Source organism: Sus scrofa, chromosome 8, assembly GCF_054392235.1.
Source record: "Sus scrofa isolate SSC_HxYL_T2T_F1_AM1 chromosome 8, Sscrofa_HxYL_maternal_Yorkshire_Landrace_v2.0, whole genome shotgun sequence".
In the NCBI taxonomy this organism is placed as follows: Eukaryota; Metazoa; Chordata; class Mammalia; order Artiodactyla; family Suidae; genus Sus; species Sus scrofa.
In genome coordinates, this window is record NC_139390.1 from 74,441,627 (window position 1) to 74,469,423 (window position 27,797).

General features: G+C 40.6%; 1 protein-coding gene across 13 annotated transcripts in view; it reads left to right on the forward strand.

Moving 5' to 3' along the window:
• The window catches only part of SLC4A4 (solute carrier family 4 member 4), a 347,209-nt gene that overhangs the window by 204,560 nt on the left and 114,852 nt on the right, over nucleotides 1-27,797 (forward strand). For all 13 annotated transcript variants that reach the window (XM_084971070.1, XM_021100504.2, XM_084971072.1 and 10 more), the window contains 1 exon segment: nucleotides 26,485-26,642. In XM_084971070.1, the coding sequence (XP_084827196.1) occupies nucleotides 26,485-26,642 (158 nt within the window).

Sequence of the window (27,797 nt, forward strand, 5' to 3'; positions counted from 1 at the left end):
GAAAAGCATTTACATCAGAGGAATAAAAAAATTAGAGCCCTTTTAGAGCTTTTTTGGATAACAGGAAATGTGTTTTGCGTAATGTAGTAGAAAAGCTTGGGTTTTATACAATCCTAGAGATGTTGGTTCACATCCTAGCTTCCCTTCTTACTAGCCGAGTGATCTTATGCGGGCACTTAATGTCTCTGAGCCTTTGAAAAAGTGGGAAAAAACTTATTTTTCATGTTCTTATGAGGATGAAAGGAGGTGATCATGCAAAGTGCACCAGGAAAGATTAATTCGGTGCTTAAAGGACATTACTCCTCTTTCCCCACCTGCTTTCTCCTGCCTCCTTATGACTAGAAGAGTAGGACACACATTGTGAAACAAAGTAGGAGAAAATGGAACAAGTGAAAAAAATGAGGCAGTATGTTTGTCATTTTGGAAGTGGTTCAAGACAAAGTAGCAAAATAAAAGACTGGGGAATTTTAAAATTCTTATTAGAATAGATCCTAATTTAGGATATAGTCTCCATAGGCGTCTATAGGTAAGATTTTACGGTGGTGGTGTTTTCTCTTTCCTCTTTTCTTTCCTGGAGGTAGCAAGCCGCTATCCAGTCTGTAGTAGGATGTTAAGAATTATTTTTGCATTCATACAAACCATTAGGATTTTCAAATCTGAGAATGTAGCAGGCTGATAAAACACTGTGAGATATATAGATGAAAAACAAGACCGGCTGTGCACTGAAGGAGTTTACAGAGGTTGTTGCTCATGACTTAAAACCATTTTTGTGTGATGAGCCCAGAGTTTTTAGCACAGTCCCCTCTTATCCTGCCGAATGTCTTTCTCCAGAGTGGTTTTGCAAGGTTCTCTCCTTTGTTGATTTTACTCTGACCACACACATGGTCCTTCCAGATCCACTAACATGACCATCTTCCCCCTGCCCCAGGCCCTTTGCACAGTGCTGGTTCCTCCAACTGAAATGCTCTTCCTGCCCAGGCACCTGAGGTTCACCCGCTGTGTCTCAGTACGGGTCACCTCTGCAGGGTAGTCTCCTGGGATTTCCTGGTTTAGACAAGAGCCTGCTATTGTAAGCTCTGGTTGCACATTATGCTTCTCCATCATGCTGCTACCATAACTGTTATCTAGTAGCTGCCTATTCTCATTTTTGATTAAATGTTTGTCTTCACCGTTTGCTTCAGAATTGAAGAGATAATGTCAGGGTCATAGCCGGCTGGTAGTCTGTTTTTGTATGGTTAGCAAGCTAAGAATGGTTGCAGTTTTACAGGAGATGCTAAAAAAAAGACGATATGACAGAGACTGCATGTTGCCTACAAAGCTAATTTGGCTTATATAGGTTAAATAGAAGAACATAAGTATATTTATCACATTTTCTTTCCTGAGCAGGTCACTTGGTTGTGGTAAGGCGTCCTTAGGGTCCATGACGATGTAGTTGTAAACTCTTTGATGAACTGAGAGCTGTGTGAGCATCACAGGGTTCTCAGCTAGAGAATAATTATACTCGAGTGTGTGAATTAACAACCAATGTAAAGGTGGAAGGAATTTCCAGTGCCATGGGACTTTTTAGCTCGTACTGTCCTGCCGAACAGGTTTATTAGCAATTTGGATTGAGACACAAGGCATACTTACCAGATTCTCAGAGGACACAAAATTGACAAGGTTAGCTGTCTAAATTTTAAATGATAGAATCAAGATGGGGAATGATCTTGGCGGGCTGAACCCACAAAGAATTTAGCAAGAATAAATAATTACACTGTGTACATTCAAACATGAAGTGAATAACGGGGAAAATCCTACTTTATTTGGACAGAAAGTTTATAACTTTCAGCAGATTCAGATTTTCCAAAGGTGCCCATTTTCAAAAACAGTTGAGGGGCTTGGTTATGGGAACTAGGATGGTGAGATGCCTGGCCACTAGCCTGGGAAGGTAACTGAAGTAACTCAGCCATACCTGTTGGAGATGAGAAGATTTGAGGGGTAGGAAGTTCACAAAGGTTGCCTTCCAGTAAAAGAAAAGAGATTAACCAACAGTTGCTCCAGACGTAAAACTTGTGATAGCAGGTGCATGTTTTTTTCTCTTCTTTTCTTTCTTACTTTTTTTTTTTTTTTTTTTGTCTTTTTGCCTTTTCTAGGGCCACTCCCACTGCATATGGAGATTCCCAGGCTTAGGGGTCTAATTGGAGCTATAGCCGCAGGCCTACGCCAGAGCCACAGCAACTCGGGATCTGAGTCACGTCTGCAGCCTACACCACAGCTCATGGCAACGCCAGATCCTTAACCCACTGAGCAAGGCCAGGGATCGAACCTGAAACCTCATGGTTCCTAGTCAGATTCATTAACCACGGAGCCACGGTGGGAACTCCAGGTGCATGTTTCATGGAGGCAGTTGTTTTCATTTATTTTGTGGGGGGTGCAAAGGAGATAAAAAATAGCTTTATTGCTTTGCTAGGCAAAGGAGGTGATGGCAGGCTAATGCCTTAAAGACCATGCCCTTTGTTGGGAGAGGTTAGGAGGTGGTATTATAATTTTAAGAGTGGAAAATAGGGCCACAGATAGGGACCAAGGTAGATGCAAGCTCATATTCTTCTTCAAACTGGTGTTCAGTGGCCCTGGGACTGGTTCTAGTGGTCTTCCTTCTTTCTGGAATGAAGAATGCTCCATCAAATAGTTAACAGTATTCATTTATTGGGGGTCTAGTTGATTCTGTGAGTGGAATGGGCTCTGCCAGGCAGTTCTTCTGCTTCACAGGCTGGAGCCACTGCCTGAAGCTGGGAGCCTGGTGGGACCTGGAGGTCCAGGATGGCCTGTCATCCTCCAGGGTCTCTCATCATTTGCTGGTGTGGCCTGGGCTTCTTGAGGGTATATTGAGGCAGCTTTTATTTTAATGTAAGTATGAATTCGATAGGAAATAGAGCTTCATCACTAACTTATTCATGAAGCCTTTCTTTAATCCTCCTTTGCACTAAGCACTGTACTACAGAGCAAGCCTACAAAAATGAATCGGATCCAGTCTCTGCCTTTTAGGGGTCCTGAGTACACACTGCGAGACAAATCTTTAAATAATGTAGAGTGGCAGAAGTCTCATCCCAGAGAAGGGAGACTGAATCCTGCCAGGGCTGTGGGTGGGCAGAGGTGACATTGGAATTAATTCTTTCATTGAATACTTTTTTATTTCACCATAAGGGTCAAGAAGCAAAGGACTGTATGTAAGGAACATAGTTTTGGGCCAGATTGTCTTTGAGTTCTTTTAAGATGTTCTGATTTGATGAATGTAAAGTGAATGCCACGTGGGAATTCAGAAATTCCAAAGGCAAAAAGAGGTAGAGCTTTGCAGTGGAGTGTAACGTGGGACAGAGGCATGAACAGACCCTCGGGCCCACTACTCACTTCAGGAACGTGTCGCCACCTCCTGGTGCTCAGTCAGAGCCTACCAGGTACAGAGGAAGAACCTCTCGGGAAAATTTTTTGATACCCATTGCCTGCTCTTGTGTCAGAACTTAATTCTCCCCTTGATTCTCTTTTTTTGCTTCTTCAGTGTTTTCTATTGTTCTAATTTGGTGCATGTTCTCAGAGATCTCAGTGGAGGGTACGTTAAAAAAAAATCAGCTACATAAATAATAGCATGACTACTACAGATTTAATTATAGCTATACAGCTGCCTGTTTGAAGTGTTCTGCTGGGACCATATGGTCCATCCCAGCCCTGGAAGGACCTGGTTTACATGTTTCCCAGCTGATAGTATCGAATTCTCAGACAACTGCCGGCAGCCCTTTGGAAGTCAGGAGATGGTGTGTCTTACCTCCATTGTCTCTGCGGATGGACATTTTGTTGACAGTTTCTTATCAGACCCCAGTAATCAGATATTAAAGCACCCATCCAGACAGGTCTTAAGAGTCATGTCAACATGTTAGTTAGTTTGTTTGTTTGTTTGTTTGGTCTTTTTAGGGCTGCACCTGCAGCATATGGAGGTTCCCAGGCTAGGGATCAAATCAGAGCAATAGCTGCTGTCTTACGCCACAGCCAAAGCAACGCCAGATCCGAGCCACGTCTGCAACCTACCTCACAGCAATGCCAGATCCTTAACCTGTGAGTGAGGCCAGGGATCGAACCTGTGTCCTCATGGATACTAGTCAGATTTGTTTCTGTTGAGCTGCAACGGGAGCTCCTGCACGTTAGTTTTACAGACTGATTTTTGTTACCACGTTTGTGTGCTAAGTGAAAAACGTTTCTACATTTATCCAATTTTACTCAATGACATTTTTAAAAAATATCCTAATGGATTATTCTTTTAATTGTTTTCTGTTGCAGTGGTGCAGTGGGAACAGTGGTAGAGGAGGGCCCAGGTAGAGGTGTCTGTCTGCCCCTGCTTCTGTTCTGGGAGTACGACCTTGAATGAATTTTAGTCTTTTCTGCTATTGCTTAACAATCCCAAATGTCCCATTCTTTGGGCCACAAAAATCTTTCAGTCTGCACACTGTATAAAGGTCTACACTTCAGAGAGTAACAGTTTGGGTCTTCATTGCATGCCTTCTCCGTTCAAAGACTGTCTAAGGCAGTGGCCCTTAAGCTTTTTCCATGTCAAGAATCCATTTGAGTTTGTGATGAAACAACAGATGCTTCCACCAGAGAAATGCCCAGTACATTGTGTAGGCACAACAACTTGCATGAACTTTCAGAGTGCATGTGGGCTCCCCGAGTCCCCAGCAGGTAGACCCCAGGTTCAGAACTGCTATTCTGTGCTTTGCTAAGAGCTCTGCCTTTTCCTTTTATTCTGGTGAAGAGAACCACAGGTGAGATAAAAGACAAAGATGCCTGGGCCACCAGCTCTGAGGTTCCCATGGTGCTGAAGGCAGAGCTTTGCCTGGCCCTCTGGACCGCTTTGGGATGGAGCAGATGTGGGGGCGCTGGAGACCATTTGCCGGGTCCCTCACAAGAAAAGCGCGCTGCGTGGGCATTTGCCAGGAATTTAACTTCTGATTCCGGGTTGCCTCCACCGCCTCTGATGGGTCTAATCTCCCACCTTTCATCCTGTGAACTTTTTATTTTGAAATGAGCAGTCTGTGTTTTTTATTAGCTACCGCAACTGGGATGGGAGCCCAAGAGAAGGCACATGAAAGCTTTCTCCTTAAACGATCATTTTCTTCTTGAAGTCGCTAACCCCACGATGGTAATTTTTGTTTGTTTGTTTGTTTTGGCTTCTTTTGGCTGTTCCCTCTGTAACCTCTCTCTCCCAGTGGCAGCTGGAGATTGTGGAGCAGAAAGAACGAGGGAAACCCCGTGTTTAGAATCTTTCCTTTTAGTGGCTGTAAACAGATACTGCTTTTAATATATTAATAGGTAGGGTGAGAGTTAGAAGTAAAGCATGTCATGTTTCCCCCCCCCACCCCCCACTGAAAACAGAGCCATTGAAGGATAAATGTGTGTCACTGTGAGGGAACAGAGATACAATGCCATTATCGTGAGCAGTTATGTTTTACAGTAGAGCTGCATTGACCCACTCACACACACCTTAGTCTTCAGTTTATCTGATTTTTTGTCAGCCTTACCATGTGAAGATATTGCTGCAGACTTTCCAAGTTAAAATCCATGCATCTATAAGTGATACCATACAGAATCCATAAGTGATATCATACAGAATCTAAAATTTGCATCCATAAGTGATATCATACGGAGTCTAAAATATGGCACCTTGATCCTATCTACAAAAGAAACAGATCACAGACATGGAGAGCAGACTATGGTCATCAAGGGGGAGAGGGGAGGGAGTGGGATGGACTGGGAGTTTGGGGTTTGTAGATGCAAACTATTACATTTAGAATGGATAAGCCTTGGGGTTCTACTGTACAGCACAGGGAGCTATGTTGTCTCTTGGGTTAGAACATGATAGAAGATAGTATTGAAAAAAAGGATGTACATATATGTATGACTGGGTCACTTTGCTGCACAGCAAAAATTGAAGGAACATTGTAAATCAACTATATACTTTAATAAAATCTTTTTTAAAAATAAATAAATAAATTACAGGGGATATTGCAGGTTTGGCTCCAGACCCACCAAAATGAAGTAAATATTGTGGTAAAAACCAAAAAACTCATGAATATTGTGATAAAAACAACAACAACAACAACAACAAAAAAAAAAAAACTCATGAATTTGTATACTCGGTAGAATTAACTTACCTAGAGAGGCACTGTATTGAATGAATATGTGTTTTTAAGTATGTGATACAAACTAGGGAAAGAGATTTCTATCCAAAATCCAGAGACTTGGGAGTTCCCTTTGTGGCTCAGTGGAAACAAATCTGACTAGCATCCATGAGGACACAGGTTCGATCCCTGGTCTTGCTCAGTGGGTTAAGGATCCCATGTTCCTGTGGCTGTGGTGTAGGCCAGCAGTTACAGCTCTGATTTGACCCCTAGCCTGGGAACCTCCATATGCCACTGGTGCAGCCCTAAAAAGACAGGAAAATAAAAAGTAAAAAATAAAATAAATAAAATCCAGAGAATTGGAGTTCTCTTATGGTACAGGGGCTTGAGGGTCAGGCATTGTCACAGCAGTGGCTCGGGCACTCCTACTGTGGCGCAGGTTCAGTCCCTGGCCTGAGAACTTCCAGAGGCCACGGGCATGGCCAAAAATAAAAAAATTTAAAAACCTTAAAAAGAAAATTCAGAGAATTGGACATCTGAACAAAACGTGCCAACGTAACTTTACTTTATTCCTTTGGGAGGGAAAAAATTTATTATTTTGCCAATCATCTGTTTCCCATAGGTTCCAGGGTTATGTTAAAACTCTAACATGGTAATTATAGTTACCATTTATTGAATATGTAGTGCGCTATTTCAGGCAGCGTACTAGGAACTTTTTATGTATTATCTGCAATGTGGAGTATTTTATTGTCAACCTGACTTTTCAGATGCAGCAGCTAAATGCAGAAGATGAGTAGGCTCCGTGTTCTCAGTAACTGTTGCTTAGGTTAAAACAGAGAACACGGATATTTGGATATTTTTGGTGCTCAGCCAGATTTTCACTAGTGCATCTGTTATTCATCAGTATTGGTGAAAGATTTGCTCTTGATGTCAGGGAGCATTGGGCATTTGAGGAAATGGCGTTCTAGTCTTGAGCGTCATTCTAGATTCTTCCTTCTCCTGCATGCCCACTGTCCAAACATTCAGCAAGTCCTGTATATTCTGCCTCTTAATTTTTCTCAAATCTGCTTTCAGCATTCTGCCCCCACTGATGTTCTCCGTGGTCAGAACCTCATAATATTCCTCCATTTAACCCTTGTATCAAGGGGCCCATTATTTACTCAGCGCTGAGCTTAAACACTTTCAACATCATCTCATTTACATCCCTTAACTCTGTCAAGGGGTCATACTTTGTAGATGAGGAAACTCACCTTAAAGAAATGAAGTAATTTGCCCAAGATAAACACAGCTAGTAAAAAGAAGAATTGAGATTGGCTGAATAGTCTGACTCCAAAGCTGCTGCTGCTGCTTTTTTTTTTTTTTCTCCACTTGCATTTAAATGAACTGGAGAACAGTTGCCAAGCTTAGCATGGGGAAGCTTAGACTCTGGAGACAGACAGACTTGGCTTTGAATCCTCTTTCTGTCTTTCCCTTTCTTGATCTTAGATGTGCCTTTCCTCTTAGATGAGGAAATCTCTACACTCGTTTCCTCCTGCGTAAACAGCGACCATGGGAACTGCTTATAGAAGAGTGGTGAGAATTTAATAACATGTGCAAAAGTTCCTGGTCTGGTGCCTGGTCAGGAACCATTGATTAAAAAAAGTTAGTAATCATTATTAATATTACTACTACTAATTTAAAATTATTATTGGAGACTTCTGTACCTCTTGATAACAACAATGACTTTAGAGTGCAGTTTTTTGGGGCTGGGAATTGACCCCTCCCCACAGCAGCCCCCTGAGCCACTGCAGTGACAATACAGACCCTTAACCTACTGCACCACAAGAGACTTGAAATCTTAAATTAGGAAGGATTGTAACGTATAGCTATTTTCCAAAAGCAGAACTCCCTTTCAAAATCTCACGGATAAATCCTGAAGAAGGGTAGGACTTTAAGGCACTTCAGCAGGGATTGAAAAAACAAAAATAAAACCAAAAAAACCACAAAACCACAATGAATGGTAGCTGTCAGGTAACCCCAATATAAGAGTCATTTTTCATTGACAGATAAGTTTTGGAATCAGCATTTCCTGTTGTGGTGCAGCGGAAACAAATCCTACTAGTAACCATGAGGTTTCGGGTTTGATCCTTTACCTTGCTCAGTGGGTGACAGATCCAGTGTTACCGTGAGTTGTGGTATAGGTGTCAGATGTGGCTCAGATCTAGTGTGGCTGTGGCGTAGGCCGGTAGCTGTAGCTCCGATTCAGCCTCTAGCCTGAGAACTTACATATGCCTCGGGTGTGGGCCCCCCCCCCCCAAAAAAAAGTTTTGGAATCAGTAAAGGCTCTTTGCTTCTCATCAGAGACCTTACTCAAATTAGCTGCCACCAAATGGAACACCTGTCCTGGAGCCTTCAGCGTCCTTGCTTTTATTTGTGCAGAATGTAAAGACGCCCCAGCAAAGGTGTGCTCGCATGGCTTCTGTGCATAAATGACGTAGTGAACACTTACTGCGGGGCAGTGCCTGTATAAGGCACTGGGGAAACAAAGTTGAATAATACATAGTTTTTTATTTTTAATAGGCTACTGCCTGGCAGTAGCCACCCCAAGATATATGGCCAGGGATATAGATCCTGGGCCAGGGATCAGATCTGAGCCACTGTTGCGACCTATGTTGCAGCTGCGGCAACACCAGCTGGATCCTTGAAACCGCTGTGTAGGCTGGGTATCATACCTTCCTCCTGGCGCTGCAGAGACGCTGATCCCCATTGCACCACAGGGGGACTCCCGTATTCTTTTCCAGATTCTTTTCCTTTATAGGTTATTACAAGACGTTGAATGTAGTTCCCTGGCTATACAGTAGGTCCTTGTTGTTTATTTCATACGTAGTAGTGTATATCTGTTCATCCCAAACTCCTGGTTTATCCCTCTCTCTTTAGGGCACTTTAGAACCCTTTTTTTAGAGGAATTTATCATCTGATGAGAGTCACAGCCAAGCCTATCAATGAATGCCTTGTGTTAAGCATATAATTGTAGAGGGGAGGCGAGGGTCCCCCGCACAAAGTCAAGGTCAGGCTTCCCTTCCCTGTAATTCCGGGCTGCAGCTTGCAGGCATAGGTTGTGCTTAGCATCCAAGAGACATGCAGATAGAAGGCCTTGCCCACCAAATGGATGAATGAGTATTTCAAGTCTCCTTCCCTGATATAGAGCAGGTGACCTGCCTTTATGGACAGTGGAGTTCATCACACAGCAATGAAAGAGGAAAAAGAACTTTTAAAAACATTAGCCAGCTCTACTAGCACCCAGAATTTGCAGCTTCCTGATTTTCTGTAAATATTTTTAATATGGATTTTCTGCTTTTTACCTCTCTCTCTCTGACTTATTTTGGGTAATTAAATCCTGTTAAATACTTTAAAATGTGTTTATTAAACATTTTAAAGGATATCTGTACAGAGCCTAAACCATTGTAGATGTTTAACATTGGTTTGTTGTATAAATGGTTTAGAAATTTCAGGACCGTAGCTTCCAAACTTTAGGTAATAAAATATATTCATCTGAAATGTAAAGAAGTGGACAGAATTCACATCCTGCCTTGACCATTTAGCTTTATGAATTTTTCAAAGTCCTTTAAACTTTTTGAACTTTTGTTTTGCTCCTCTGTAAAATGGTTAAGTAGTGCATTTCTCATAAACTTTTTGTAGGCGTCCAAGTAAAATAGTAAATATGAAAATGTTTTAAACATTATAAATAGCTGTAAACATGTTTATATTTTTTAATATTGTAAGACATAAAATGTGACTAGAGATTTTGGCAAGTTGATTTTTAAACTAGGTCAGCACTTGGAATTTCATCCTATTTAGGAAATCAGAACTGATGGATTGTACTTAATGTTATATTTAGTTTAATAGCCTTTTGTAAATGTGCTGCTTTGCAGAATCATTTGCATTAATGGTGGTGAGATGGCTATATTTGGAAGGAAAAATTAGAAAATCAAATTTTCACCCTCAGGGGACTATTTTCATTTTGTATTTTTAAAAATGGAAAAAAACAAAAGTACAGGAATGTTCAAAGAGTAAAAACGTGTAGGCACAAAGCTTTTTGGCCTTTTGTCTAATTTAATGACCTTGTCTGCCCCATTTCATATTTTATACACCCTGGAAATCTCAGATCATATCATAGATATTCAGTACTAAGAACATCATAAATGATTATCTAAGTTTTAGGTTCTGGAGGAAATCAAGCAATAGCTCCTCTTTTTAGACCTCTTAGATATTGGGACAGTGGTTTTTAAATTTAGCCATTGGAAACATCCTTCTCAATTATAGCTGAAAGGAGTTGGTTAAGGATCCGACATTGTCACTGCAGTGGCCCCAGTCACCACTGTGTTACAGGTTTGATCCCTGGCCTGGGAACTTCCACCTGCTGTGGATGTGACCAAAATAAATAAATAAGTAAAAATAAGTGACAGCTTACAGGCATTTTTAGCAACATGGATGGACCTAGAAATTATCATGCTAGGTGAAGTCAGTCAGACAGTGAGACACCAACATCAAATGCTTTCACTGACATGTGGAATCTGAAAAAAGGACGCAATTAACTTCTTTGCAGAGCAGATACTGACTCACAGACTTAGAAAAACTTATGGTTTCAAAAGGAGACAGTTTGGGGGGTGAGGGGATGCGCTGGGGGTGTGGGATGGAAATCCTATAAAATTGGATTGTGATGATTATTGTACAACTATAAAAGTATTAAATTCACCAAGTAATTAAAAAAATGACAGCTTAAAGATAACCTAAAGGGCAGTCATTAAAGACAAAACAAACAAAAAATGATTCAAATAATTGTTTCATCACTTCTCTCTATCACACCAAAAGAGTCCTGTCCCACAAATGAGCTTGCAAGATGAGTAAAAACTTTCATTATTTAACAGAAAAGGTTTGAGATAATTTTTCTTACGTAGTCTTGAAATAAAGAGCAATATCTGATTAAGCTCATAAAAGAGCAGTTTCTATCTTTTCCCTTCTTCTGACCTTTCCTTCTTGGGCAACCAAACAATTTACAGAAAAGTGAGCTTTAGGAATGGACTGCTGGGTGTGTTTAAGATGGTATTTATCCAGGCTACCTAGGAACACCAGACCCTGTTCTCAGCCCAGCACTGTCTAGAAGATCATCACGGGAAATGTGTACACAAGGAATCAAAGGCCAAGGAGCTCTTTCTTACTGACTGAGGTTTTGACTGCAAACCCCACTGCAGAACCCTGGTGACCTTGGCAGAACCTTCTGCCTCATCTTGGCAGCTGTAAAGAACCTCAAAGCAAAACAGACTTCTTGGACTTGGAACTCAAGAGCAGGTTGGCTCTCTGTACTGAGAGCCCCCTACTACAGAGAAAGGCCAGAACAGAGCTTTCCATAAAAAATCTCTTCCTAGTACTCAAGAAAAGCTAGTGTAGCCTAATTGGCTCAGGAGTTGCTTAGTTCAGATCAGTTCTCTTCTTCCTTGGATGTAGGATGAGAAGGGTGCTGGAAAGTTGGGGGAAGATGAGCAACAGAGATAGTCTTCAATTAATCATAAAGGCCAGACAGGCAAGGCACCAGTCTCCGCCCATCATACTTCAGGAGCCCCAGAATTTGAGAGGGTAGATATGTTCCAAATATATACACATCGTTCTGGGTAGGTCAGATCTATTTCAAAATTATCCCAGGGATTAGTTTTCATAAGGCTGCTTTTTGTTGGACTGCTTCTTCTTCCCAGCCCTGGTGGGGGCTAATTTTAACCTGAGGGATGTATTCTGGATTAGGTTATATTATATTTATGTTGAGTAGTGAGATATTTGGGTTTGTATAGCATTAGAAGATAAAGGTGGGAATATATCACCTCCAACACAGCACAGTCAGGTGGGCTCCCCTTTATGCATGGTAGGTAGAGAGAAGGGAATAGGGAAGCTTACTTTTCCACGTTGGAGAAACTCAAAAGAAGGGGGGAGAACAGTGAGCTCCATAGTTTTTTGTATCTTGCTAGGCATTTTATCTCTTATCTTCTAACATTTACAAAAGCCTTGGACCTATGAGTTCAGGCTCTAGAATACAGTTTTAGTTTTTCACTATCCTTATTTTTTGTTTGTTTGTTTTAAATATTTCCTGCCAAGGGAACATCACATGTAAGCAGGGTTGGAATGAAATAACAGTTTATTTATTAAGACACTTATCGTAGGAGTTCCCATTATGGCTCAGCATGTTACGAACCCAGCTACTATCCATGAGGATGCGAGTTTGATCCCTGGCCTTGCTCAGTGAGATAACGATCTAGCATTGCTGTGAGCTATGGGCTCGGAACCCATGTTGTTATGGCTGTGGTGCAGGCTGGCAGCTGCAGCTCTGACTGGACCCCTAGCTTGGGAACTTCCATATGTCACAGGTTCAGCCCTAAAAAGCATTAAAAAAGACACTTATTGTAGTGTAATTGTTTTATTAAGCTAAAATATATTTGTGATGTATGTAATCTACTTGCAGTATTTTTATAATGTGGACACACTTGTATAATGGTCTTCCAGGTTATGAAATAGAACATGACCAACAGTTTTTTAATGTCATGATTTCTTATTTTTTAATTGCTCCTTTGCACCTTCTTGGAATTTCATTTGCTGTTTTATTCTTATTTCTTAAGGTATACATTTAGATCATCAAACTTAAGCTTTCTTCTTTTGAAATATTTGCACTTAGGCTATGAATTGTACTCACTACAGATGTTTAGCTGCATTTCATGAATTTTGATATCCTGTTTTCATATTATGAATAATATTGACTTTAGCAAGTCACTTGTATATATTTTGATCTCTAGGACATCTGGTTTGTTTTTCAAATGGATTCTGCTGAAATTCTCCATCTCATTAGTATTTAAAAAATATTACTGTTATTTCATAGTCTATCTTTGATGACTATAATATGTGGCTCCTTTAAATTTGTTTCTAATTTCTGGGATTTTTTTTTTTTTTTGGTCTTGGTTTCTAGTCATTTGATCTTGTCTACTAGTATGCCTAGTTATTTCTCATTGAATGTTAGATAATCTATATAGCTAATTTGATATTCTGGATAATATTATCTTTCTTCAAAGATTATTTCTTTTGCTTTTGGCTGGCATTTAGTCTAAGGGCAGGCCAACTTAATACTTAGTCTGGAATTGAGCTGATTGGGAGCTGTGTTTCAGTCTTTATGAAGGTTGGTTTATTATTAGTTTGCTGTTTTGCCTTGAGTCTTGTACTTTAAGGGTCCCAACTGAATGCCTGGCATGTTTACCCATCACTTTAAGACTACTGAAGGCACTGCACAGTTTCTGAATCTCTACAGCTACTTAGGAATCATCAAATGCCTTTAGAAGAAAATCAGAGCTGAATTTAACCTCACCTTTATGCAGTTTCTTTCTTCAGGGACATTGGCTCCTTAGGTTTTCAATGCCATAGTAACTTTCTGATTCCTTTAAACAAATTAGAGAAATCTAGCCCTTCTGTTTTTCTTATTGGAAGGGTTTTTGTGATAAAAGCTAGTTTTTAATAGTTGGGAGTGAAGTCTCTTAGACATCATTTAGGTTGGAAATTTCTAGTTCATCAAATATACAGCTCCACACTTAAAACCACCCATACAGAATCTAAATTCTGGGATCGACAGACCTAAGAGACATGAGTTGTGATAGAGAAGTATAGTTGAACATATGAAACTGACTCTGAGTCTCCTTATTGAACCAGTCACATGGATTAAAATGTAAAGTCTCTTTTTTCCATTCGTCTTGCAGTAGGAGAAAATATCTTGTTTCTTGTCTTCAAGGCATTGCAACTCTCTCATTAGCAAAAGTCTCAGTGAATTTGTCAAACTTTGATCCATCAAATTAGCCACTTTTCCCAATGTGCAAAAAAAGGGAGTGGGCACAGGCAGAACCATCTCACTTATGGTGAGGGAGAGAACACTTTCCCCCATCCTAACAGTTAATATGTTTGCATATAATAAACAAATAAATTCATACTCAGAGAGCATAATTTATTAAGATGTTATTTTATCTAGACCTTGCCTCATACTTTTGAGTTTCTTGAATCATAGTTTTCCACAGCATATAATTATTTTCTAATGCCATATCCTAGACACTGCTCAGGAGGCCACCTCAGTGAGATTAAAATGTAGGGTGACTATATATATATATATATTTCTTAGCCCAAGACACTTTTGAGAGTGAAGGAAGGTAATATGAATAATTGCCCCAGGACAGTGGGGTAAACTGAGGCTGTCATACATATCACCAAACCGGTAAGTATGATGACCTTACTTTACCACTAACACAGATACCTTTGCACTGGAGGAACATGGTACTAGGGTGACCTAGAATGACTTGAGCTTAACAGATGAGTTTGGGGAAGAATAGGAGTTAGTAATTTTCAGAGAGAATGTAAGGTGGAAATCAGCAGAAAGAAGAGAAAATAAGCCAAGAAGAAAAGAAGAGAGGGAAGAACACCAGTGAAAAAGCTGCAAAAGGAGTTCCCACTGTGGCTCAGTGGGTTAATAACCCAACATAGTCTCCGTGGGGATGCAGGTTCAATCCCCTGGCCTCGCTCAGTGGGTTAAGGATTCGGTGTTGCTGCAACTTTCAGCAGAGACCACAGAATCTGGCATTATGGTGCAGCTCTGATTCCACCCCTAGCCCAGGAACTTCCATCTGTCACAGGTGCGACCTTGCTAAAAAAAATAAATAAATAAATAAGCCAGGAATAAGCTTTTTTGCTCAGGAAAACAGGTGGATGTTAGCCTGTTGACATGAGGCAGTAAGCAGGGTGAATTGAGAATAAGTACAAGATAGGAAGATTGAAATCATTCTTCTGGAGAGGAGAATAGGTGTAAGCTTTGGATTAACACTGAGAAATTATACTCAAGCTTAGATGGTTTTTAAAAATCACTTGTAGTAAGAGCATTGAACAGCCTATAGTGTCACCTTCTAATAAATCAGACATAAATGACAAGCCATGAGTACTCTTGGTTGTAAATTACACTTTACTGTACTTACTTTAACATGTGCTAACAATGGCAAAGAAAAGGAGGTGGGGTTTAAATACTCACCTACTGACTGAGGAATAGTGTGATCGCTTGGACCTGCCTTCCAGGTGATGCTGCAGGTCTAAGGGTGATGGTAAGGAGGTTAGGAGGACATGATATTATCCCAGTCAATCAAGATTGGTTAGAGTTAGGAGTTCCCGTTGTGGCTCAGTGGGTAATGAACCTGACTATGAGGACGCAGGTTTGATCCCTGGCCTTGCTCAGTGGGTTAAGGATCCAGCATTTCTGTGAACTGAGGTATAGGTTGTAGACCCAGATACAACACAGCTTAGACCTAGTGTTGCTGTGGCTGTGGTGTAGGCCAGCAGCTGCAGCTTGGATTTGAGCCTTAGCCTGGGAACTTCCATATGTGGCAGGTGTGGCCCTAAAAAGCAAAAACAAACAAACAAACAAACAAAAACCCAAAAAAGAGAGGTCGATTAGAGTTATATTGTGACAGGTGCCATATAGAAAACCTGAAATATACAGTTTTCATAGGAAAGGGCAGGAGAATCTAAGACCTGAGTATTGAAGATTGAGATTTTTTTCAGTTAGATGTATGTGATGCATTTCACTTGTGTATGAGCAACTTGCCCATCATCACATGAAGTGGTCATCCCCAGGAAGCCATCACTATTATAATCAGTCCACTTGCTCTGCTTTATCCATTCATAATCTCTAGTTTCTTGTTATTTTAGTACCTTGGTCACTGGCTTGTTAGAAAGTCACTCACAAAGGAAGGTTGAGAAATTCTGAGAGTAAGTAAGCATTGATGATAGAGGGCAAACCATATACTTCTGAGTAATTTTATAGCAAGACCTCACTTTGGAAGAAAGAATACAAGCTAGTAAACAGGAACCTCAAGTAGGAACCCCAGCTTGTTGAGCTGGTATCTTTTACCAGTTGAACCTCTGCATGGCAGCCCTTTGAAGTCCATTTCTTTGGAATGGAGTTTGGCTAAAAGACTCTTTTCCTCACTGTGTGGGTTCTCAGAGTTGGCCCTGCATAAAGTCCAGGCCGGGTATCCCTCAGAGAATCAACTAATGATCTATAAGAAAGGAATGTCAAGCTTTCTCTGTGAAATTCAATCCAGATGAGTTTACAGGATGATCTTTAACCTGACCTGACCTGAAAGCCTTAGATTCTGTTCTTGTTTTCATGATCTTTTATTATTCTTTGTGATTCCTAGGTTATGCTTCACTGTTCTCTTTAATGTTGACAGGGTTTTCTTAGTATTTTGTTACTGTTTGCATTTTATTATGGAAGCCTAGAATCAGTTTTTATACTTCAGTCATTACTTTTTCCTTTATCAGATATTATTGTGGTACTTGAAAAAGAGAACCTATGTGAATCAGGATTTGATGAGGCCACCTTTATGAGTGAGATCTTTAAACCTTGATTCTTAGATGAGCCTTCCTTGAATTCTGTTGCCAGGTGTGATGGCTGCATTTTGTGATCTCCCATTAAATAATATACCTTCTGATTATAGCTATTTCTTTTTTTTTTGTTGGTTTTTTTTTTTTTTCCTTATTTGGCGACGCTCATGGCATACAGAAGTTCCAGGGCCAGGGATCAAACCTGTGCCTCAGCAGTGCCCTGAGACAGCAGTGACAATGCCAGATCCTTAATTGCTGGGCCACCAGGGAACTCCCATTAGAGCTATTTCTGTATTTGCTTCTCTTTCTTGAACTGTAAACTTCAGGAGAATAGGGGTCTCTGCGGTACCCCCTCTTAGACCTTGAACACTGCAGACATCCATGAAGTCTGAAGGTAATTCAGTGGAGTGGGATTAAAAGGGAGATGACTTTTTTAAAACTTTCTGCCCAAAGTGACATTTAAAAATCGGTTTTCATATGATAATGTACCTTATTTATCTCCAAGTGGGAGATAAATCATTCCTGGGCGCACAGGCATATTCAAAGCTCTGAGACAGTGTATAGCATAGAAACTTATTTAATTTCATTTAATGTGGTAGTCCTCAAGTTCATTTAACAGACACACCTTTGTGAAGCGTCTGGGCTGCAGTGGACAGAAACTACTTTAAGTTAACTTAAGGCCCAGACAGAACTTCTGGCTTATGTAACTAGTAAGAATTCTGGATGAGCTCACAGAGTGGAGAAGCCACAAGACCTCAGGGCCTGGGGCTGGGGACTTGGCAATCTCCCTCTTTGTCCGTTTTTCTCTCCTGACTTTCTGTGTTTTGTTTTGGGTGGTTACCTCATTCTCTCCTGGTGAGGACAGTCCTATGATAGGCCCTTTCATCGCAGAGGTGAACCACCTCCGCTAAAAGCGTGCACATGGGTGTTTAGACATTTGAATGTTAATTTTCCAAAAGGGTTTGGTCCCTGATTGGGTGGTGCATCCATCCTTTGGACCAGTCAATGTTATCGGGGGTGGAGATTACTAAGACAGGCCATATCTAGGCCTTTTGTCCACTTAGATGGCCCGGGGGGTTGTGGGTGCCCAGAAAGTAGTGCTTCAAGAGAGGGGTCAGAAGAGCATACTGGGAAGATCAGAAATAGTAACCACCATTCATTCCTTCTACACATATTTATTCAACCTTTCTCCTAGGTATTAGGGATACCACACACTGAACGAAAGAGATTGATACTCCTTCTGTTGGGGCGCTTACATTCTCGTGGGGAGGCAGGTGATAAAAAGTTAGATAGAACATGCAGCATGTTTGACTGCAGTAATACAAAGCAGAAAAAAATAAGGCAGGAAGGAGGAGCAAGGAGAATCTGTGGGGAGGGGGAGGTTGAAATTTTAACTCATGTGGCCAGGGAAAGTCTCATTGGTGAGAAAGTGACTGAAATGGAGATCTGAGGAAGTGAGGGAGGGGAGCCCCACAGAGAGTACATTTGGGGGCAGCGGCAGATGTAAAGGCCCTGAGGTAAGAGTGTGCTGGGCGTGTGGAAGGTGGCCTTGGGGGCTGGAGTGGCAGGTGTGACTGGGATAGAGTGCCGGAAGTGAGAGCAGGAGCTGATGGGGAGCTAGATGATGCCAAGGTTGTGGCTTGTCACAGAGACCTTACCTTCCCCCTTCTCTGGGGGCCAGCAGAGGGTTCTGACCAGAGGAGTGATAGGCTCTGACTCCTGATTGTTACACTCTGGCTGCTTTGGAGAGTAGACGGGGGACAAGGATGCAACAGATAATCCAGCCAGGAGGCCAGTGCCAAAACCCAGGGGAGAGATGACCAGAATACAGACCAGGGCGGTGGGAGTGAAGGTGGCAAGAAATGGCCAGATCTGCATATACTTTTTTTTTTTTTTTGTCTTTTTGTCTTTTTGCCTTTTCTTGAGCCGATCCCGTGGCATATGGAGGTTCCCAGGCTAGGGGTCCAATTGGAGCTGTAGCCACCGGCCTACTCCAGAGCCACAGCTACTTGGGATCCGAGCCGCGTCTGCGACCTACACCACAGCTCACGGCAACGCCTGATCGTTAACCCACTGAGCAAGGCCAGGGATCGAACCCGCAACCTCATGGTTCCTAGTCGGATGGTTAACCACGGAGCCACGATGGGAATTCCCAGATCTGCATATACTTTGAATGTGGGTCCAGCAGGATTTGCTGATAGAATGGACATGGGATGCGAGAGCAGGAGATGTGTCAAAGATGACAGCAGGTTTGGGCCCGAGCAATGGAAGAATGGAGTTGCCGTTAACCAGATGAGGAAGATGCTGGGAAGAGCCAGTTCTGAGGCCCTGTCGGGGGTGCTCAGTTTTGGATTTGTGAAGCTAGCAGTGCCTGTTAGGAATCCAAGTAGAGGTGTTGTAGGACTGACTGGAGTTCAGGGAAGAGGTCCTGGCTGAAGATACAGATTTATGAGTCATCTGTATATAGACAGTCTTTAGAGCCATGGGACTTGACATAACCAGGGAGGGTGTTAGACAGAAGAGAGCCATCTAAGGACTAAGTTCTGGGTCACCTCAGGCACCACACTTTTTTATTTTAGAATAGCTGTTAGCATCTCTGAGGACACTAGTATTCCAGAAACGCAGTTTTGAGGTATTGCTGATCTAAAGGAACATATCTTTATAACTGCTTCTCTTCAGAGCGTAAAATACAGTTCCTTTAGCATTAAAAATATACTCTCTATTTTCCAGGGTGGTACAGACATCTCAGGAAAGGTACTCTAGTCCTAGTAAAACATTTTGTGCAAGTCTGTAATCACCTGTGAAAGATTCTGCATGTGTTCTGAGTCAGGTAGTTGCCTAGTGATCGATCCAGATGTAGCTGGTATGTCCTAGAAGGAGCCTTTACAACCGCACTAACTTTCCTGCGAATGTGATAGTCTTGTGGTCTGATTTTTAGTGCTCCTCCAGTTCATTCCTTTCATTCAGGATATTTATTATGTGTAAGAGTAAGCGTTGCATACCAAGGAGATACAGGAGTTCCCGTCGTGGCGCAGTGGTTGACGAATCCGACTAGGGGCCATGGGGTTGCGGGTTCGGTCCCTGCCCTTGCTCAGTGGGTTGACGATCCGGCGTTGCTGTGGGCTGTGGTGTAGGTTGCAGACGCGGCTTGGATCCTCCGTTGCTGTGGCTCTGGCGTAGGCCGGTGGCTACAGCTCCGATTCGACCCCTAGCCTGGGAACCTCCATATGCCGCGGGAGCGGCCCAAGAAATAGCAACAACAACAACAACAACAAAAAAAAAGACAAAAAGACCAAGGAGATACATTGTTCTAACCCTCAAGCAACTCGGGGAAAAGACTTCAACCTTTGGCAAAAGGATGACTCAGAAATGAGTGTTTCTGGGAGGCCCAAGGAAGTGGGCTGCCATGGTAGAAAGGCTTGTTCTGAGCCCTGAAGGAGGTTTAGAAAAGGTAGAAATGAGGAGAGGGTAGTTTCTGATAGGAAGTCTGAGAGTCTAAGTATATAAAACAGAGATGATGATCAGATGACCTGCTTACCCAGAGCAAAGTGTGCTGGAGAAAATGGGAAGTAATTGGATTATTATAGGGCTTCGTGTCCTGAGGTGGAAGATGACTCCAGCAGTGATATTTTGTTCTGCCTTTGGGCCACTTGACTATGCCCCACTCAACATTATTATAGGGAACAATTCATTACTATTAACTTCCTTAGGCTATAATAACAATGTTGGCAATTTGATGCTTTTATTTCCTTCCCATGGCTGTTCTTTTCATATCTGTAGAATGTAAACAGATTTTTTTTTAATATTAGTATTTCTTAGAGGATTAATGGGATAAACTTTGGAGAAGCCTGAAATAGTCATGTTCCTAACATCTAAAAATATATATCTCCCCTTTGCTTTTTTTGTTGTTGTTAATTTTTTACACTAAATTATTAGCCCCAACTTCCTAGTTTTTTTGCCTCACAACTTTCTTCTTCTATGAAGTACCAAATTAAAGGCAAAAATCCTATAAAAATGCTACCGAGGATGGTGGAGTTTGGGGGAATCAGTTCTCATGGCATTTATTTTCCCTAGTTAAGAACTCTTCAAATGGAAACTTGAAAATAAAATGGTATTATAATTTTTTATCATTGAGGAAAATTGGGCCATGCCTGCCACTTTCTATATCAGCAAGTATCCATGGCAAAAAAAAAAAAAAAAAAAAGCGCTCCAGTAACTTTTGATTTGAGGGAAGAGATATTCATATTGATGATAAGTATGTATCCAAAGTCTGTGTCTTTCTTAGCGTCCTGCAAAATCCTTATCTCTATGCTTTTATGATTGTTGGGATGTTTTTCTTAAGCTGTTGGGAAATGTTTCCTATCTACTGAAGGATGCTTGAACCATCCTATTTTAAGTGGAAGTTGGGAGCGGGGGAAAGGAATGAATAACACCTATTCTTTTCTTTTTTTAAGATTTTTATTTTTTCCATTATAATTGATTTACAGTATTCTGTCAATTTCTATTGTACAGCAGAGTGACTCAGTCATACATATATGTATTCTTTTTCACACATTATCCTCTATCATGTTCCATCACAAGTGACTGGATACAGTTCCCTGTGCGATACAGCAGGATTTCATTTGCTTATCCACTCCAAATGCAATAGTTTGCATCTATTAGCCCCAAACTCCCAGTCCATCCTATTCCCTCCCTTGGCAACCACAAGTCTGTTCACCAAGTCTATGAGTTTCTTTTCTGTGGAAAGGTTCATTTGTGCCATATATTAGATGCGAGATATAAGTGATAGCATATGGTATTTGTCTTTCTCTTTCTGACTTACTTCACTTAGTATGAGGGTCTCTAGTCTCATACATGTTGCTGTGAATGGCATTGTTTTTTTTTCTTTTTTATGGCTGAGTAGTATTCCATTGTGTATATGAACCACATCTTCTTAATCCATTCATCCATCGATGGACATTTAGGTTGTTCCCATGTCAGCACTATTCACTATTGTGAATATAGGGGTGCATGTATCTTTTTTAATGAAAATTTTGTCTGGATATAGCCCAAGAGTGGGTTTGCTGGGTCATATGGTAGTTCTCTGTTTAGTTTTCTGAGCAACCTCCATACTGTTTTCCACAGTGGTTGTACCAATTTACATTCCCACCAATAGTGCAGGAGGGGTCCCTTTTCTCCACACACTTCAAGCCTTTATTTGTTGACTTGTTAATTAGGGCCATTCTGACAGGTGTGAGGTGATATCTCAAAGTAGTTTTGATTTGCATTTCTCTGATAATTAGTGATATTGAACATTTTTTCATGTGCTTGTTGGTCATCTGGGTATCTTCTTTGGAGAAATGTCTGTTCAGGCCTTTTGCCCATTTTTCAATTGGGTTATTGGGGTTTTTTTGCTGTTGAGTTGTATAAATTGTATATTTTAGAGATTAAGCCCTTGTCAGTTGCATCATTTGAAATTATTTTCTCCCATTGCATAGATTGTCTTTTTTGTTTGTTTGTTTGTTTTGTTTTTAATGGCTTCCTTTGCTTTGCAAAAGCTTGTCAGTTTGATTAGGTCCCATTGGTTTATTTTTGCTTTCATTTCTCTTGCCTTGGGAGACTGACCTAAGAAAACATTTGTATGGTTGATGTCAAAAGAGTGTTTTGCCTATGTTCTTTTCTAGGATTTTGATGGTGTCTTGTCTTATGTTTAAGTCTTTCAGCCATTTTGAGTTTATTTTTGTGCATGGTGTGAGGGTGTGTTCCAGTTTCATTGATTTACACGTGGCTGTCCAGTTTTCCCAGCACCACTTGCTGAAATGACTCTTTTTCCAATTTTATATTCTTGCCCCCTTTGTTGAAGATTAATTGACCACAGGTGTCTGGGTTTATTTCTGGGTTTCCTATTCTGTTCCATTGGTCTATAGGTCTGTTTTGGTACCACACTATCTTGATTACTGTGGCTTTGTAATGTTGCTACAAGTCTGGGAGAGTTATGCCTCCTGCTTGGTGTTTTTTTTTTTTTTTAATTTTCCCACTGTACAGCAAGGGGATCAAGTTATATACATTACATTTTTTCCCCCACCCTTGTTCTGTTGCTTGGTTTTTGTTTCTCAGGATTACTTTGGCAATTCTGGGTCTTTTGTGGTTGCATATAAATTTTTGGATCGTTTGTTTTAATTCTATGAAAAATGTCATGGGTACTTTGATAGGGATTGCACTGAATCTGTAGATTGGTTTGGGTAGTATGGCCATTTTTATGATATTAATTCTTCCAACCCAGGAGCATGGAATAGCTTTCCATTTCTTTGAATCCTGTTTAATTTCCTTTAATTTTATAGTTCTCAGCATGTAAGTCTTTCACCTCCTTGGTCAGGTATATTCCTAAGTGTTTAATTTTTGGGGGTGCAATTTTAAAAGGTATTGTATTTTCATATTCCTTTTCTAATATTTCATTCTTAGTATACAGAAATGCAACTGATTTCTGAATGTTAATCTTGTTTCCTGCTACTTTGCTGAATTTGTTGATCAGTTTGAGTCGTTTTTGTGTGGCATCCTTAGGGTTTTCTATATATAGTATCATGTCATCTGCATACAGTGACAATTTTACCTCTTCTCTTCCAATTTGGATACCTTTTATTTCTTTTGTTTGTCTGATTGCTGTGGTAGGACTTCCAATACTATGTTGAATAAAAGTGAGAGTAGGCATCCTTGTCTTGTTCCAGATTTTAGTGGGAAGGCTTTCAGCTTTTCTCCATTGAGTATTATATTTGCTGTGGGTTTGTCGTAAATGGCTTTTATTATGTTAAGGTATGTTCCTTCTGTACCCACTTTGGTAAGAGTTTTTTTCATGAATAGATAGGGACTTTGTCAAATGCTTTTTCTGCATCTATTTAGATGATCATGTGGTTTTTGACTTTTCTTTTGTTAGTGTGGTTTCTGATATTGATTGATTTGCATATGTTGAACCATCCTTGTGAATCTGAATGAATCCCATTTGGTGGTGGTGTGTGATCTTTTTTTATATGTTGCTGGATTTGGTTGGCTAAAATTTTGTTGAGAATTTTTGCATCTATATTCATCAAAGATATTGACCTATAGTTTTCTCTTTTGGTGGTATCTTTGGTTTTTGAATTAGGGTAATGGTGGCATCATAGAATGTCTTTGGGAATGTTCCTTCTTCTTCAACCTTTTGAAAAAGTTTAAGGAAGAGGGGGCACCAGTTCCTCTTTGTATGTGTGGTAGAATTCACCTGTGAGGCCATCTGATCCTGGACTTTTGTTTATAGGGAGTATTTTTATTACATATTCAATTTCATTTCTAGTGATCAATCTGTTCAGTTGATCTATTTCTTCTTGAATCAATTTTGGTGCTCTGTAAGTCTCTAGAAAGTTGTCCATTTCTTCTAGGTTGTCAAATTTGTTGGCATATAATTATTAATAGTAGTCTCTTATTTTTTTGTATTTCTGAAGTATCCATTGACATTTCTCCATTTTCATTTCTTATTTTGTTTATTTGGGTTCTTTCTCTCCTCTTTTTGGTGAGTCTGGCCAGAGGTTTGTCAATTTTGTTTATTACCCTTTCAAAGAACCAGCTCTTGGGTTTGATTTTTTTCTATTGTTTTTTGAATCTCTATTTTATTGATTTCCTTTCTGATCTTTATGATTTCCTTCCTTCTGCTGACTTTAGGTTTTGTTTGTTCTTCTTTTTCTAATTCTTTGAGGCAGTGGCTTAAGTTGTCAATTTGAGATTTTTCTTCTTTTTTGAGTAAGGCCTGTGTTGGTATGAACTTCCCTGTAAGGACTGCTTTTGTGGCATTCCATGGATTTTGAATGGTTGGTTTCCTTATCATTTGTCTCAAGGTATTTTTTAATTTCCTTTTTGATTTCCTCATTGACTCATTGGTATTTTAGTAGCATGATGTTTGGTCTCCATGTAGAGTTTTTTCTGATTTTTTTTTTTCCTGTGGTTAATTCCTAGTTTCATGCCATTTTGGTCTGAAAAGATACTAGAAGTAATTTCTGTACTCTTAAATTTGTTGAAGTTAGTTTCGTGCCCCCAGTATGTGGTCAGTCCTTGAGAATGTCCCTTGTGCACTTGAAAAGAATGTATATTGTTTTTTTTTTTTTTTTTGGATGTAATGTCCTGAAAATGTCAATGAAGTCTAATTTTTCTGTTGTGTCATTTAGGATCTATTTTGCCTTATTGATTTTCTGTCTAGAGGATTTGCCCATTGATGTGAGTGTATAAGATAAGCTTTCAAAGTGAATGGGTTAAAGCAACATTTGCTGCTGGCCAAGAAACCCATTTTACACCTTTGCCTTTTTCTTCAGGCTCCCAGATACCTCCCTCCTCCTCCTCCTCTGCACCATCAGATTGCTTGTATTTCACTGCAAATATCTGAGTCTTTGGAAGCCCTCATCTTCACCCCACAAATCTCCCAGATCACCCCCATCAGTACCTGTATGGCCTGCCTTCCATAGTTAGGATGGCTGTGCTCTCTGGCCTGTGTGAAGCTAATCCCTCTCCCTGTGCTGTGGGTGTAACTCTTCTCAGTAGTTCAGGGTCGCTTGAGCTGCTTTTGCAGTTATTCTCCTTCCCCTACGGCAGTCATCCATCTCTTCTAGGGCATTCTCACAAATATTCCAGAGTGTTATCAGGTTTCCCATTTTTAGGAAATCCCCTATTCTGTGCCTTCCTTCACCTACCTCCCTAATTCTTGGCTTTTCTTGGTAGCAGCCTTTCTCCAAAGAATTCTCTCTATGCCCTGTCTGCACTTTTTCACCTCTCATTCTTGACTGGGTAGCCTGGTGTCCACTGTAACAGCTCTTGTCAGGATCACCCAACACTTCCATCTTGCCCTATTCATCGGTTCATTCTTAGTTCCTCATCTTATTTAAACTTGCAGTAGCCTTTGCCTTAGCTGATACACTCTCCTGATTGAGCCCTCTCTTCCCCCAATGGTTGATGAGGTCCTGGTTTTCCTCCTCCTTCGCTGTCTGCTTTATTTCAATGTCTTCTGCCAGTCTCTCCTCTTATTCCTATAAAAGGTAGAATAGCCCAGGGTTTAGGTCTTATCCCTCTTCTCTGTCCATCTAAGGTTGTTTCATCTGATCCCATGGTCCTAAATATTGTTTAGATGGTGAAATCTCCTACATTTATGTCTTCTACTCTGTATTTCTACTTGAATTTTAGGAGGCAATTTCCACCTAAAACATCCCAAACCCCTTACTGTGCCCTTCAAGGTCCCTACCACTTGCCCGCCTCCCTCTGCATCTTCATTTCATGCCATTTTCTCTCTTTTGCCCCTTCAGCTCCCACAGTACTTGCCTACTTTCTTCTCCTATAACTGCCAAGCCTCTTGCCTGTCTTAGAGGCTTTGCATTTGCTATTCTCTTTGCTTAGAATGTTCTTTGCCCAGATCTTTGCCTGGCTTGTCCCTTCATGGCGTGTTCCCTTGTCCAGTGTCAAATGTATTTCTTTGGAGGCCTTCCTTGACCTTCCTATCTGAAGTAGTACCCTCTTTTGTGTTTTATTTTTCCTTCTCAGCACTTATCACTACTTTATATCATATTTTACTTCTCCAGTGCTGGAATATGTGCCCAAGGAGGATGTGGAGTTAATTGATGCCTCCCTTATCCCTGAGGCTTGGATCAGTTCCTGGCTCATTGGGGATTCTCTACATGTTTATTGAGTGAATAAATGAATAGTTATATATGTACATATTATTCTTATATGTAAACCATGTGACTATACCTTCTGTATTTTTGACTCCAAAGTACAGAGGAATGCTTATTACAATATAGAATGGTTAAACATAATAGAAGAATGGATAGCTAGGTCCTGCCAATCGTGTGTAGACTCATGTAGAAAGGAATTCCTTTGAGTTCCCTTCTCTGGAAATAAGTTGTATTTTTTGGCTCTTCCCACGCAGCTGAAGAATAAGTTCATGAAAAAACTGCCACGTGATGCAGAAGCCTCCAACGTGCTTGTTGGCGAGGTCGACTTCTTGGATTCTCCTTTTATTGCCTTTGTTCGGCTACAGCAGGCAGTCATGCTGGGGGCCCTGACTGAGGTCCCTGTGCCCACAAGGTAAGCTGCTCCCTGACCTGCTGGGTTCCACCGTGTGGTCCTAGGGAAAACTCCTCTCCCTCAGGCCAGAGAACCCATAGAATGAGGCTGCATCCAGAGCAAGCATGTTGGAAAGCTTAACCTGAAATAATGGTTTACTCTGACTTTCTTTCATGCTATCAGGTTGACTTGGCACTTGTATAGTAGTAATAATGATACCAATTATAATAATTTCATTGGGCCATGTAATAGTTTCTTATGGATTTAGCTTATTTAATCCTCACAGTAATTGCTTTAAAGTGTGGACTATAGGTACCTGGATTTTATAAACGAAGAAACTGAGTCTGAGAGTTTAAGTAACTCGTCTAAGATCATATAGATAGTAAATGGTCAGAGTTGTTTTCGTTTGCTCTATGTTTTGTCAGAAAGTTGGTAGTGGGTACATACATGTCTCTCTGTATACACACATACACATCTATATATATTGTCCTGTATGTACATTTTATATATATATGTACACGTGTAAAAATCATTAAGCTGTATACTTAAATTTGCACACTTTACTGTTATGTGTTATGACTCATACATTTTTATTTTAAAAGGAAGCCTGTTACTCTTATTATAGTCATGTACTCATTACCCTGCACAATACCTTAGAAATCATCCTCTTTATTTCCCTCTGCAACTGAGCTCAGTAGAGGAGTTGGAAAGCTTGACTTCTGAAGTGCAGTAGGTGAATAGAAGTTAACGCTTCACTTGTGCTTAGGAAAAGTTGAAAGAGAAGCTTATAATCTTTAGGTTGACATTAGAAAATGACCATATAAATAGAACCTTTTTGGGGGGCGGTGCCTTTTGTGGGTTCCAGAGTAAGAGCAGGGGACTTTTTAGGTTTCCCCAGGTGGGCAGGTAGGGCTGTGAATCCCCAGTGATCTCAGATGGTCTGAGCATGATAAAGTCACAAGCCAAGGGGGAGGGGGGTCAAGGTTTGTTTTAAGCCAATTTAGGAGGACGATGAGGAGAACATTTCTTTAGGCCTCTCAATTTATAGATTACAGGCTATTCTTTCTTCTCATACGGGCATTTTTTTTAAACCCCACTTTTGTATTTCTTAGACACTTAAAATAGGAATAACACTTGTCATATTATAATCTAGGAATAACATAAGCAGTCATCGGA